At 29.3% G+C, this 13,683-nt stretch overlaps 1 protein-coding gene across 1 annotated transcript; it reads left to right on the top strand.

The window, feature by feature from the left end:
* Positions 1-363: 363 nt before the first annotated feature.
* Positions 364-3,350, top strand: LOC108484579 (protein ROOT INITIATION DEFECTIVE 3). The gene is made up of 8 exons (XM_017788405.2): positions 364-703; positions 775-888; positions 978-1,111; positions 1,198-1,345; positions 1,685-1,884; positions 2,204-2,331; positions 2,541-2,776; positions 2,902-3,350. The coding sequence occupies exons 1-8, from the start codon at positions 500-502 to the stop codon at positions 3,070-3,072; spliced, it is 1,335 nt and encodes a 444-aa protein (XP_017643894.1). The 5' UTR covers positions 364-499; the 3' UTR covers positions 3,073-3,350.
* Positions 3,351-13,683: the final 10,333 nt, after the last annotated feature.

Consider the following 13,683-nt stretch of genomic DNA (forward strand, 5'->3'; position numbering starts at 1 on the left):
AAAAACTAACAAAACAAAGTTATCACTTAAATATGACTGAAAATATAAAAAAAGAAATACTCAAAAATCCAAGATAATAATTTTAATATTTTCTCATTCTTTTAAAACTAACTCTCATTGTAAAAAAAGCGTAAAAAATCGAATCACACAATATGTAAATGTTAAGGGTTAATTTTTTTACAATAAAATTAAATTAACATAATTTATAAATATTGAAGGCTAAAAAATGTTAAATAGTTGAGTGACTATTTTGAAAATTTTATAGAAGAATAAATTTTTTACAATTTAACCTATAATTCGGAGTTCAATGAATTAAAACGATGTCGTTGATCATTAAAAAAAAATAAAGGGCAAAACGATGTCGTTTCCGTTCTGAACATTCTCGCTGTTGCAGTGTCAAGCCTCTCCTCCTCCCCTGTACCTAAAACCCTAAAAAACAAAACAAAACCCTATAATCATTTATCGTTGTAAGAACCAAGCGAAGCTTGTCCCAATAACAATGAATGTAGTAATAGCATCATCTTCAATCGACGGCGGCATCGGTTGCTGGGACCTACAAACAGGGGCGGAGCAACTCCGTTACAAAACTTGCGCCTCCCCTCCACACGGCCTTACCTCCGTCGGTTGCCGTTTCCTCGCCTGCTCTCAACTTCGTGACCCCTCCGCCACCTCCGGTCACCTCCTTTATTGGTCTTGGTCCAAGGTACGCTCTTTTTAACCACCCAAAAATTTCCCCCTTTTTTTTGCTTAATTTTATTTATTTATTTTTTACAGCCTCAAGCCCAAGTTAAAAGCTTTCCCGCTGAACCCATTAAACCGCTTATTGCTAATAGCGATGGTGCTTACATAGTTGGTGGAGGTTCATCAGGTGATATTTACATTTGGGAGGTATAAAACAATTCAATCCCTTTATTTAATTTTTAAGTAATTTGTTTGTTAATTAAAGCTTAAACATTTTTGGTTCGTTTTTTGTTTAGGTTGCTACGGGTAGGTTATTGAAGAAATGGCATGCTCATTATAGAGCAATTACATGTTTAGTTTTCTCTGAAGATGATTCACTTCTCATTTCCGGGTCCGAAGATGGATGCGTTCGAGTTTGGTCGCTTTTCATGTACACCCTTACTCGTGTGTATCGTATTTGATTATTGTGGTTCCTAATTGCTAATAGTTTCTACTTTTGATTTGGATGTAAATTAGGATATTCGATGATGTTAGACGGCAGCAGGTTAGTCATCTTTATGAGTATAGTTTTACGGAACATACTCTGCGTGTAACAGATATTGTTATTGGTTATGGCGGAGGGAATGCAATCATCGTGTCGGCTTCCGAGGACCGAACTTGTAAGGTTTGTTCTGTAATATCTTAAGAGATTGGTGATTGGAATGTTGTTTTAAACTATATGCATTTGAATGAAAAGATAGAAACTTTGAATGGCATGTCATTGGCACCACCCAATTTATCTATTTATCGCCTTTTTATCAGTAAATTGTGTTTTGAACTATATGCATTTGAATGAAAAGATAGAAACGTTGACGCATTTGCTTAACATGATGGTAATTCACAATTCTTTTGTTGGTTTTTTGACAAATCTACCATGCTTGTAATAGAATCTTATTACGGGGAATATCAATTGATTTGTTTTGTAATTACCGGATGTTCCTGATTTAGCGTTCACTGCTAGTAGGTATGGAGCTTATCCAAGGGAAGATTATTACGAAACGTTGTGTTTCCTTCCATCATTGATGCAATTGCAATAGACCCTGGTGAACATGTCTTCTATGCCGGCAGCCGAGATGGTAAAATTTATATTGCTGCTCTTAATGCCGAAAGTTCCCCTAGCGACAACTATGGATTGCACATCATCGGTTCACTAACTGATCAAAGGTGTTACTTTTTTGTTCAGACTTTATCATTTGTTTATTAGTTTTTGTTTCGCCCATCTTTTCAATACTCCCAAATAATCCCGGGAAAGTCTATGTTGCTTCTTGTCGTTTAACTTCATACTTTCTTTTAGTTCTTAAAGTAGAGGTGCTATGGCTTGTGCTCTTAGGCTTGGAACCCTAAAACTAATCCCCTAGATTGAAGGTGGACTTTTGAGATACTTCTGATTGTTATGCATCAAAAAAAGGAAAAGTTGCTCGTATTTGAATAATATCGGTGAATGATAGCCTCTTAACAGTTTTACAATCATTTTTTTGGACAGTAAGCCAGTTACATGCTTGGCATATAGTGCTGAAGGAGATTTGCTACTATCTGGATCAGAGGATGGCATGATTCGAGTTTGGGATGTGAAAACACAAAACATTACTCGCATGTTCCGACATTCCAAAGGTAAATGTTTCTTGTTTTCCATGAAAGGCACTAATTAGATTGCATACTTTTAGTTTCGAGCATTACCTTCTATGCATGCTCCGTTCATTTTCATAACTTTTTGTTTAGGACAAATCTCATACAAAAAAGCATAAATACTGTTTCTTCATGTGATGTTCTTTATTATACACACCCGAAGCATGTAACCAATGTGCACTTATTATATTCAGGCCCTGTGAACAATATTGTCATTGTTAGACTTCCATACCCCCTTGGTCGGGCAGAATCAAAATCACAACCTTCCTCAAGAAAGCACGAACTTTCACTCCCACCTCCGCTAGAAAAATACGCAAATTCAACCGATGAAGACATGGACAACAAGGCTATTGTTATGCTTCCAGATAGTATCGACCTCCCTTCATACCTCAGTTCTCATCTAATCAATGATCACATTAAACAACTTCAGGTTCTCTTTACTTGCTCAATTTTAGTAGTATGAGCATCGATTTACTATTACTGGCCTGTAATTATCGTGGTTTCGACTCAAAAACCTTGTTTGATAAAACCCTTGTCAACCATTTGTTTTTGCAGCAACAAGGGTCTTCGGCTGTGGCCGAAATGGAAGCGAAGAGACTGAAGGCTGATTGTCAAAGATCAATGGAGATGTTTCAACAATTGAGAAAAGTTTATGATAACTTACAGGAATTTTGTGTCAATGAGCTCTTAGATGAACAAACAATGGAAGGATCCAAAGGGAATTAACTCAGATATTACCCCTCAAACCCCTTTTCTTTTTACATTTTTTTTCTTCAAATTTTCATTGTTGAATTTGTTTCCAATTATAAGCAAGAATCCCATAGCAAATTTTTGTACCTTAATTGTGAAGCATATTCTAGAAAGATTATATGGATTTATGACAGCATGTGCAAATGTTCATATTTATGTTCCTGCCATACAGTCACATTTGGTTGGTCGGAATTTTCATGGCAACAAAAATACAGAAGTGAGTGCACATCATGCAATGTTTGTTTGACTGCAAAGTTATTGTAAATATCCACTTGACACTTATTTGAGCATGCATGCATGCATACATATATTATATCCAACTGTAGATCTGTATATAATTGTTTTCAAATAATTAATGGTTAATATTTCATTTGGTACATGAGTTTGGTTATAATGTGTAATTTGGTATTTGAGTTAGTAAAAAGACATAAGTACTTAATTGGGACAAAAAAAAATATATTCAACTATTAAATTGAACATTGAAGCCAAACTAAGATACTTATAATTTGGATAAAAAAAGATTTGGCACCAAACTGAAGTCTTCACTTGAGCTGGCCATTAACCTTTATTATTTTCACATTTTATTGCTTTGGCTCAATTTTTTTCATCACAATCTTCAAAATAGTCAAATTGCTTTTTATTGGATGGAAAAGCTAATTAAACTAACATAGACGTAATTAACTCACGTGGTCCATGTTTACTTTATAAAAATTCAAGAAATATTTTACTAATATTATTAAAATTTTAACAATTCAATTAACTTCCATCTAATAAAAATAATTTAACATAATAAATAGCATTATCCTTATTTATCCAATAAAATAGCATATCATTTGTTAAAAGGAAAATACCGTACAACACTGCCAAATACTAATAAGTAGAAGCATTGTTATACATACCCAACAATTAGTCCCCATAATGTACAAAGTTTATATTGCAGTCAAGTTGAAGGAGCTCCCTTAAGATAAGGTCTCCTCTATGCAACTTTTGTCTCTTTAATATCAACTCATTGAGTTAGTCACTTCATCCTTGTAGGGTAATCATGTAAGGAGAGCCCACATTAAGCTCCTCCTCCAAGTCACAAAAAAGGCTTAAACCTTTCTTCTCTACCAATCTCCATAAACATTATTAATGGCTTATGGCACCACCACTGTGTGAATCACCTGCATCCTCTTTCATCAAATCTTGCATCAAGAATTGGCATTGTTTGTGGGAATTCAGATGAGATGTCATGGCTTTACCACACCAAGATATCCCCTGAGAGCACGAGAAGGAAGCTAATTGTACTGGTATGACCAAAACCAATACTATAAACAAGTGGGACGGGGATACCAGCACTATCCTGCTCATGGCCAATATACTCATTAGGGTTACCGCAATGCCTATTTGTACAATAGCGCTCATCCTACCCATTAGTAACATTATCAACAAAACTATGTACTTCCCCAAGCATTATATTATCAGAACTATCCAAATCAATAAAGCCTTATGTAAGGAACAATTTGCCACCACTCAACCAATAATCCCACCGTACAAAACAACACGCCTACAAGTCAACAGTACACAAAGTTACAAGAACAGCTCAGGCTCCTCCAAGAACGTATCCAACAATAATAAGAAACATTCCAAAAGCGATTTCAACAAGAAGACAAGATATTATAATAGAATGCTCAGGTAATGCACGAACTTCAATCAATTATGACATCAATGCCAACTAGACTAAAAGATGTGGCGTCCTCAGTAGCAAGACATTGATGCGATCAAAACGGAAATGGGAAAGCTAGTAAGGAACATGGGTCTCTGAGAATTAACTTAAGCTAGCAAGGTTCTCCCTTAAGACACCACGTAAAGCCCCTAAGAAAAGACATGGGGATCCCACGAATGGTGAAGTCAGAAGACAGAGAATGGGTCTCATACTCAAATGGACCTTTAGCCCAAAAAAAGAAAGCTGAAAACCAAGTGGCATCTTCCTTTAAGCTACCTAAAGAGACATATAACGAGATGAAAGACCCTATGGATCGCATCATCCAATACAAGAACCATATGCGTGCCATGGGCACCGATAATGCCCTCAAGTGTAGGATCTTTTCCATAAAACTCTTGAGACTATACTAGGATATGGATACCTATCACTACCAACAGGATTGAAATGTAGTTTTGAGAACTGGTACACCAGTTTATGACACATTTCTTAGCAAATAGTGTGGCAATAAGAAATCCTATAACCCTATAGTTGTGAAACAAAAGGTTAATGAAAGTATGAGACATTACATTCGTTGATTCAACACAACCACTATGAGCATCAAGAGCCTAACAAATAAGTGGGCAATTTAAGCTTTTATTGCAGGGGTGGGTCATGACTCATGAGCATTTGAGGTACGTATTGACAAAAAAAAAAAAAACCTGAGAAGTTGTCTCACCTCTATGAAAAGGCACATCGATACACCAAAGCGAAGCAGTTGAACTCCTCAAGTCAGGAAATCACGAAAATCGGCTCAAGGCGATTCCACAATAAAAAAGTGTTACAAGCGGAAAGACCAATTATGAGATAATTGTAATACATACTTTTACCTTATTTAATTAATAAATGCATAACAATTATTATATCCGGTATATGTTTTTGTGTATTAAATAATTGAATAATAATGTCTTCGGAATAATATAATTATTATTAAATTATCCTTAGTCAAATATTATTGTGGGCCGGGACAACAATTATATATTGAGACTAATGTATAGTCGATTAGTGATAAGGCGTTATCATCAATATGAGATGACAAGTCAAATGCATGAGTACATATTAGAGAATAATGTACTATATCGAAGAGTCATGAGAACACTCTTAGATCATGTGAAAGTCATAACACTTATCATAGTGATAATGATAAATGTGATCTTTAGACTTAAGGCCATCATAGTTCCCATAACCATAAGTGATATATTTTAACACAATCAAACTTATTTTATAACTAGATGTACAATAGAAGTTGTTGAATATGCTATAAACTATGTAATGGATTGTAAGTAACTAATATAAGATGCTGTTGAATATGCTATAAACTATGTAATGGATTGTAAGTAACTAATATAAGACTTGTCCCACCTACCTAATGAAAGTGATAACTTAAATCGTATAAAGTAAGACTACATAATATAAATATGCACTCACGATCATCCGTCATAGTAATTAAAGATTGGAACACGAATTTTTTTTCATTTTTTATAATTAATTCACATACAAATTCATTAATAATTTATTCAGCTTACATGCTAATAATTGATCGTAATTGATGTATTGAGAATCATGTAAACAAAGAGAAGTAGAAGTAGGGACCATATTGAATAAAATAATAAATCTTACTTTTTCTTTCTTTTGCTTCACTGAACTTTGCTGCCTATGCAATTCCCGATGAGGGAGCTGGTGAAGTGGGAAGAAGTAAGAAATATTATAAAATAATAAATGTTATTATAAAAATAATAATGTTATTATATTATTAAATATAAATTGGTAATTAATATTGAGAAAAATCAATAAGTGTTGAATGTATTATATTTTAAAGAAAGAATATAAATTGAATATTAAAAATAACATTATTGAAAGAGACAATCGTGAATTCTAAACATAAATAATAAGACGAATATAAAAAAACAAAATTAATATAAAGAAAAGCATTATAAAAAGAAAAGAAGAGTTATGTTATGTGGGGAATAGAAGAAGATAAAGGTATATTTTAATAAAATGTTAGAAATGCAAAGTAAAAGAAACCCAACAACAAATTCTTTATCTTTTCTAACCTCTTGTTGCATATAGCATGTCTCTTTATTTATGTTTCTTTCTCAATATTAAATCAAATGTAATATATATACATATACATATACATATACATATATCATCTAACAATATTTTATTATTTTTATTATTACAATTTTTCCAAAAATTACATAGTAAAATTTGAAGGTTAAGATATGCTTTAAGTCCTTATATACTTTATCGTTTGGAATTTAGCTCTCTTAATTTTTTTATTTTTCTTTTTGGAATTTAGGCTTTACTTAGTAGAATAGAAAGAAAATTGGAAGATGAAAATTTAAAGGGTAGAAAAATGTAGAAAATATATATTTTTTTCTCCTTAAGTGTGCTCAGTAAGAAAGATCATTGTTTGTAAGATTTGAAGAGTGAAAGGAAATAAAATAAAAAAATTAAGACCAGTTTTATAAACATTTTGATTTTTATGCATTAGGGTGAAAAATAATCATCTTTCTTTTTTTTTTCTCTCATTTTTCTGCCCTACCGAGTACACTCAAATTTATTTTCTTTCCACTTTTCCACTCACTCCTTCAATCCTTCCACTTTTCCGGCCAACCAAGCACAAAGGGTGAGCATTCGACCGAATCAAGTAGAACCAAGTAAAAAAGTTCCGAGTTAATCGAGTTGATGAGTCGTCTTTTATCATTCTAACTCAGGGTACATTTGTTTCACGGAAAATAACTTACAAAAAATGTTTTATGCATTTTCTTGTGTTTGTTTCATGGAAAACAACTTGGTCAACAGAAAATAAGCCAATTTTCCTATAAATTACCCTTTTTAAAAGCACAAGTCATTTTTCGTAAAAAACTCATTTATAAGTAATTTTATTTTATATAAAAATTAACTTGAATCACCTAATACTATTATATTATTAATAATTTTTTATTTAATATTTAAAAATACTATAATAGAATATTATAATATTCAATATTATTAAATATAAATAATTAAGCGAGTCGTGAAGATCTAAGGATGGATGGAGGTATAAATTTGAAATTTAAATTTTTAAAAACAAAAGCTTAAAATTTTGAAAGTTTTTGGAGAGAAACTTTGCTCGAGAAAACTATTGGAAAAATTGAATTATATCTTTCATTGTCAAATTGAGAGTCTTTCTTGCCTCTTTACAACATCCATGTTGGGAATCTAATTCATGACATTATTATAAATATTTTTCCTCACCTTACACAATTGATGTTTTCCAAGCTATTATTACAATTGCAAAGAATATATTCTCTAAATTACAAAACTTTTGCAAGAAATCTTTACTGTGTATCTTCATCTTTTCTTTTGAGAGAATTTTTACAAAGAATCGTTATTGTTCATCCTCATATTTTCTTTACAGAGAATCGTTACTATTTATCTTATGTTTTCTTTGCAGAGAATCATTATTATTTATCTCCGTCTTTTATCTTCCAATGGATCTTTACTATTTAACTTTCTTGGACTAGTCCAAAATAGATATATTCATAATTTTGTTCTTTAAGTTTATTGATAACGGTTCTCTCTAATAATTGGAATTTTTTTTTTTGCTCAGTCAATTGATTATAGGAAAAGGTATTGGATCACCCAACTCATACCAATTCGAACAAGGAATAAAAAGCAACCAAACTATTCCAAAACAGAGCACAAACAACTAGAAAAATAACAACCCTAAAACAGATAGGTAAACTTTTTCCTTTTGTTTTTATAACATAATTACAAAAGACATTTAAAATTTCAAACATTGCTTTTTTAGAATTTTGGTTTGTTGGAACTCTTGGAAGAGTCCAATTATCACACATTTGGGGAACATTTTTGTAATGTTCTTATTCATTGATAGTGTTATTGAAGGTTTGGTCACACTCTTGGGAATGATTGGAGGTAAAGGTTGCAAAAAAGTTGGTTCTCCTAAGGAAAGAAAACATCTTTTTGTTTGGGAATGATTGGAGGTAAAGGTTGCAAAAAAGTTGGTTCTCCTAAGGAAAGAAAACATCTTTTTGTTTTCATATTTCCTACAAGGGATTCTACTATCAAAAATTCTAAATTACTAAAATTGACTATAAAGATACTCTATCTTTAACACACCTAACTTATAACTACTTGGATTGTGTATCAATACTCAGCAAAAATAATAATACATTAATAAAGATTGTTAAATCAGAATTCAAAAATATTGAAAACAAATTTAAAAATTTTTAAAACTTAGATTTATTTGTATTTGGCTCTAATACCAAGCGAGTCCCGAGGTTCTGAGCATTATGTCTTTAGAAAGCTAAATAGTAAATGTTTTCTGGAAGACAAAAGACGGAGATGGACAGTAATAATTCTATGCAAAGAAAAGATGGAGATGAATAGTGATAATTCTCTATAAAGAAAAGACGGAGATTAACAATAACAATTCTCTGCAAAAATTCTCAAAAGAAAAGAAACAGATACACAGTAGAGATTCATTGCAAAAGTTTTCTAATTCAAGGAATATATTCTCTACAATTGTAATAATAGTCTGGAAAATAAATTGTGTAAGGCGAGAAAAAAAAATATTTGTAATAATGTAAGAGATTAGATTCCCCAACAATGGCATTGTAAAGAGACAAGAACCCTCTATAAAAGGCTCTCAATTTGGCAATAAATGGCACGACTCAATACATCGGCTCAATTTACCCAACAATTCTCTCGAGCAAAGTTTCTCACAAAAACTTTAAAAATTTTAAGTTTTTGTTTTTAAAATTTGAATTCAAAACAAATCAATTTTTTGTTTTCAAAATTTTAAATTTCAAAATTTTTACTTCCATTCATCTTCATATCCTCATGACTCGTTTGGTATAAGAGTCAATGAGGAATAAATAATTCCAAGTTTTGAAAATCTTCAAATTTGTTTTCAAAATTTATGAGTTCGATTTAATCAGTATTTATTATACACGTTCGGTGATTATTAATAAAATTAATAATATAATAATTTATTAATAAAATTGATACCCTGAATATGTATTTTAATAATATAATAAATTATTAATAAAATTCATAAAATTTATTATTTAAAATATTTAATATTTAATATTTATTTTAATAATAAAGTTTAACAATAACAACTTTAAATTTTAAAAATATCCCTAATATATTATTGAAAAATATTTCATTAATAATTTAATAATATATATTGAAATTTGTAAGTATTTAATAAAAAATATTTTTAGTATAAAATATGAAGATTTTAATTATAAAAATATGAGTATTTGTTTAAATCATGCTGAGCTTCACTTCTAACTCTAATGTATCACTATTCACTCTTATATAATATTACGTTTATATATGACATTTATTATTAAAAATAAATTTCTATTGATTAAAGGAAATGCTAATATAATATTTTATAATAAAGATACTTATATTGTGGTTGTTTCACTAAGAACAACTTCTAGAAAATAATTTTAGGAAAACTTACCAAACAACGAAAATTTTGTACGTAAAATCATCTAAACATTAGAAGACATTGGTTCGAAAAAACCAAAAGGACTCGAATAACTCGATTCGGTTAACTTGAAAATTGAAAAAAATTAATTTTTTCAAATTGATTCGAGTTTTGCTCATTCCTACCAAGCACACCCTTTGTCTTTCTATTTTTAGGATTTAAAAATTCAGGTTTAATTGTTACCACTATTAAATGTCCTGGTGCGACATTTTAAATTTTAGAAAAATCACTTGGTAGTCATGTAATAATAAAAATAACGTTGAAAATTCTTATTAGGATTTATTTTCTTAAAAACACCTCTTCAAACTTGTCATAATAAAATAATTTTGATTGAAATAGTGTTCTTGAGAAAAAATTACTTTAGTGTTTTGATTGAAATAGTTGCAATATTAACTATTTAGATTAACTAATGACATTATAAAAGTGGAGAAACCAAATTATGTTAAAAATTAAAATAATAAATTAATATTACATTTCAAAGATAGTCTAGAGGCCAAAATTGAAATTTGACCATTGTCTTATAATGTCAAAAAAAAAACCTAATAAAAATGAGAAGCTACATGTCAATTTTAAGACACAAAGGGCATTCAAATTATATATAACCACAATATTTTAATCGAAAAGTTAACAATATTAACTATTTGAGTTAATTAATAACATTATAAAAATATAAAGACTAAATTACGTTAAAATTAAAGTATAAGAATTAAATATCAATTTTAGGCATAATAGTTTGACCAAAACTAAAATTTAATCATTTTTCTAAATGTAAAAAAATAGAGAGAAAAAATAGATGGCATGGGTGCCCAGTATCAACCGCCAATAGCAATGACTAATTCACTCAACGTGAGTGTTCTCCAAAAGAGTAAATGATTGGCTATAAAATATGCTTCATTTGCATGAGCAAAAATCAAACTCTCATCCACATGATTAAAGGATTGGGTGCATACTTTATGGTTGAACTAATTATTCTTTAGTTTATGCTTAAACTATTTTAATTCATATACATTAAATAAATAATATTTTCTTGTATTATTATATTAATAACTAAACACGCCATATATTGTGACATATACATAGTAAGCATATACATAGAGTTAATATATTGTACATTAATAATATATTTTTTATTCCATAAACAGCATTAAAAATTAACATGTCTTATTAATTCCTGATATTATTTGTGACTGACAATGTATGCTATATATATATATATATACATATGTGTGTGTGAGGATACCTTCCCAATAAAAGCTTTATCATGTATGAAATGTTTTAGTAACCTTTTCAGCTTTTGCATGTGAATAATAATTAATTTACTCAAAAGAAATGTTGTTGAATTTAATTTTAAGATACTAATTTTAATAATAAGATTTGCCGTTATGAATTTTTAATTTTATACATAACAATAAAATAAATTGTTGTTAAATATTAAAATATTAACAATAACTTTAAAACATGGACACAAATTATAGTTGTGAATTCTTAATAAAATGCGTAATGATAAAACAAATTGATAAAATTTTAAAATTTTAACAATAACCTTAAAATATCGTTATTTTAAGCCATAATAATTTAACTGAGAAAACTCAAACATCAAACTTGGTTAATCAATTCTAAAACACCTTAAATAACTCAAGCCCAAAATTGATTTGAAAATGTTTAATCTCATTCAAAATCAACTTACTACTCAAGGCACTAAAATATGTTTTACAACATGGTTATGTCCCTATCGTGTGTGGTTATCGTGTGTTAGTGTAAGTACCAACCACGTATGCACACACTACATCTAAAAAGGGCTGCCTAAATAGAGTAGCAATACAAAATCCAAGGGATAGTACAATACTAAATGAAGATAATAAAAGAAAAAAAATTGATCAAGATTAAAAACTCGAAAATTTTAATATTATATTAAATAGAATTCAACTCGAAATTTTTATTTATATAATATCTACTTCTATATATAATTCAAACCTTTAAATAGTAAGAAATTTATGCTTAAACATATTTAAATTTATGTCCTCTTTATTGCTACAATATCAAGTAAGTTAAGTGTTAAAACCTCTGTTAAATTATTAAAAGGTTAAATAATTTTTTGGTACTGAATTTGGCAACTACTTTTGCGATCTATTTTTTATCCAAATTAATCCTTGAACTTAACAATTATTATCACATTAAGACTTAAACTTTTTTATCCAAGTTAATTTAGACTAATATGACAGTAATTGTTAAATTTCGATACTAACTTAAATTAAAAAATTCAAACACTAATTTAAACCAAAAATTAAATTCCAATATAAAAATAATTGAAAAGTTTAACCCTGAATAATAATTTAACCTAAGGATTAAATGTCAAGTTGGTTGATTGATTATTTATATTTTAATTTTACATGAATGAATAAAAATATCTCAATTTGCTAAGGAAAAACCTGTAAAGGTTTTTCTCAGAAAAAGGTTTACCAAACTCAAGAAAAAAAACAGCCAAATCTAAGCTGTACATCATATAAAAAAAATAAAAATAATACAAGAAAAACAATAAATAAAGAAAAAAAAATCTCCAATTTGTTAGTAGCACTTTTGGGGATCATCTCATCGTATATTTTTGTGTGTACATTTAGGAACATTTTTCTGTTGCAAAAATGTTTCATTTTATATGTGAATTATTTATAATACAAATAATTTTATAAAAAATTATATTACGAATTAATATGTGATGTATTGATAATGTATATTGTAAATTTTATTTTTATCAATTGAGTCTTAATTTAATTAGCATTGATATTATTATCGGTGTTAGAGTATATGAGTTTGAATACGTTGAAATGCATTTATCTTCATATTTAAGAGTTGAGAAAAGTTATGAATAATTTTTTATGTAAATATGTTCAACTTCATCGGCTTGCTAAAATGGTAAAATATTATTATAGGTTATGATCAAATTTGTTCATTTTGTCACAATGTCTAAAATTATTCAAACCTCCTCCCTAACTTATATGTAGAAGGATAATACGCTTTAACGCACTCGAACCCACGTCCTCTATACGGATAATAATTCACATGTCAATCGAATTAAGACTTAATTAAAAATGAACTTAGATGATAAAATCAATTAAAAAAATTAATAATTTAATCTGTTGTAGCATTGATTTTTAAAACATTGATGAAAGAGGGTTGGCGTGAGAAAGGAAACCTGATCCATCTCGGAAAGCGTTTTCCTTTTTCTCAACGGAGAGAGTGAAAGGAACAGCTCACATTATTCATTGTTTCGGCAGTATTAATAATGATATAATAAAATAAAAAGAGAAGATAAAATTAAAGGTCAATTTATGATTTT

The sequence above is a fragment of the Gossypium arboreum genome, chromosome 6, assembly GCF_025698485.1.
Source record: "Gossypium arboreum isolate Shixiya-1 chromosome 6, ASM2569848v2, whole genome shotgun sequence".
Lineage (NCBI taxonomy): Eukaryota > Viridiplantae > Streptophyta > Magnoliopsida > Malvales > Malvaceae > Gossypium > Gossypium arboreum.